Raw genomic sequence first — 1,480 nt, 5'->3', positions numbered from 1 at the left:
ATATATATATATCTCCTGAAATTAAACTGCTTCAGTAACTGTTTGCATCATAAAAACTGACTAAGAGATACATGGATATTAAAAACTGAGAATACAGAGAATTATAATGTGTAAAACACAGAAGGTTTTTCATTCATATTTCAAATATTGGGGTAAATTTAAACACAGTTTTGGTTATAACCCAGGTTGTATCCAACCCAAGATAACTCATTTGTATTAAAAGTAAAAAAAAAAGAAACAAAAAAACATCAAAAGCCTTAAGTTCTGATCTGAAGACAAAAAGCAAAGCAGGGTGGGTTTTTTCACTACGGTGTCGCAGCCTGAGGAAATGCAAACTTTTAGCCCGAGGAAAGGGCATCCCTCTTTGTCCTGCGGGAAACGATGTGTTGAAATAAATTAGCAAACAAAAACAGGAGATGGCACAAAGCGGGAACTCAGATCAGAACATACGAACCTTGTCGAGATGCGACCTTGTGGGTTTCACCAGCTGGAGCTTCTCTGCAAACCTTAATGACAGAAAATAAACACCAAGAAAGCGAGAAAGCATTTTTTCCCCCCTTATTATTATTCTTATTGGAGGTTTGGGATGTGCTCTCTGAAATGCAAGAATGAAACAAAATATGATGATAAAACGAACATTAAAACATTTAGATATTCAAACATTCAGAGATGACACATATTGAAATCTGTGCAAATTTTTCAAAAAGGTTTGTCTTTTTGAAAAGATCTCAGTTTTTTTTAAGAGACGTGTTACGAGGTGTGATGCGACATCTGACATCTCAAAGTTTAGCCAAAAAATTAAACACAGCGTCCCGAAAAACTCATGGAAATCTATGAATATTTGACCGCAGCTTTCCCTACAGGTCAACTTTCTAACAGGCGTAGGCAACTTAATGATGGAAGGGGCCACAATTTTTTGTCAACACAACCAGAGGGCCACACAGCTCTGCACACTCAGCCAAATCTAAAAAAACTGATGGTTTAAAAATATTTGTGTATGTGTTTATTAAATCTATATACAGTTCAGTAACTTCACATATTTCATGCTCAGATTCTTGTAGAACAGTTTTATTCTTAAATATGAATACAAAACATTTAAAGCAAACAAAAAATAAAGACAGTTTAGCGAGCTGAAGTGCAACATCTTTAGCTGCCTTCAGTGCAGACTCCTACTTGGTTCTGGTAAAAAGCTGTTTATGTTCTCGCGACTTCAGTAAACTTCTCATATTGTGTAATGTGTTGTAGTGACGACTTTTATTAAAATCCTTCATGGTAGACAGTGTCTTTTAGCAGATTAGACACAGTTTCTATTGAAATTCTGTGAGCAGTCTACCTCCCAAAAAAAAAAAACAATAAAATAATGTTTCCAGTTTTTTTATTTTTTTACTTAAAAGGCAAAAGGGATCCCCGATTAGTTGTAACATTAGACTTTATTTGATAAACATATATTTTAACTGTAAAATAAAGACTGTAAAAATAC

At 34.3% G+C, this 1,480-nt stretch overlaps 1 protein-coding gene across 1 annotated transcript in view; it reads right to left on the bottom strand.

Annotated features, from left to right (window-relative positions):
- Nucleotides 1-1,480, bottom strand: part of cbwd (COBW domain containing) — a gene marked incomplete at its 5' end in the record, with an annotated part of 23,038 nt that overhangs the window by 2,882 nt on the left and 18,676 nt on the right. Inside the window, 1 exon segment of the mRNA XM_014002691.1 lies at nt 455-506. Within this exon segment, the coding sequence (XP_013858145.1) occupies nt 455-506 (52 nt within the window).

The sequence above is a fragment of the Austrofundulus limnaeus genome, unplaced genomic scaffold, assembly GCF_001266775.1.
Source record: "Austrofundulus limnaeus strain Quisiro unplaced genomic scaffold, Austrofundulus_limnaeus-1.0 Scaffold14, whole genome shotgun sequence".
Taxonomy (NCBI): domain Eukaryota; kingdom Metazoa; phylum Chordata; class Actinopteri; order Cyprinodontiformes; family Rivulidae; genus Austrofundulus; species Austrofundulus limnaeus.
The sequence above is the reverse complement of the archived record's forward strand: the minus strand, read 5'-3'. Positions and strand labels throughout refer to the sequence as shown.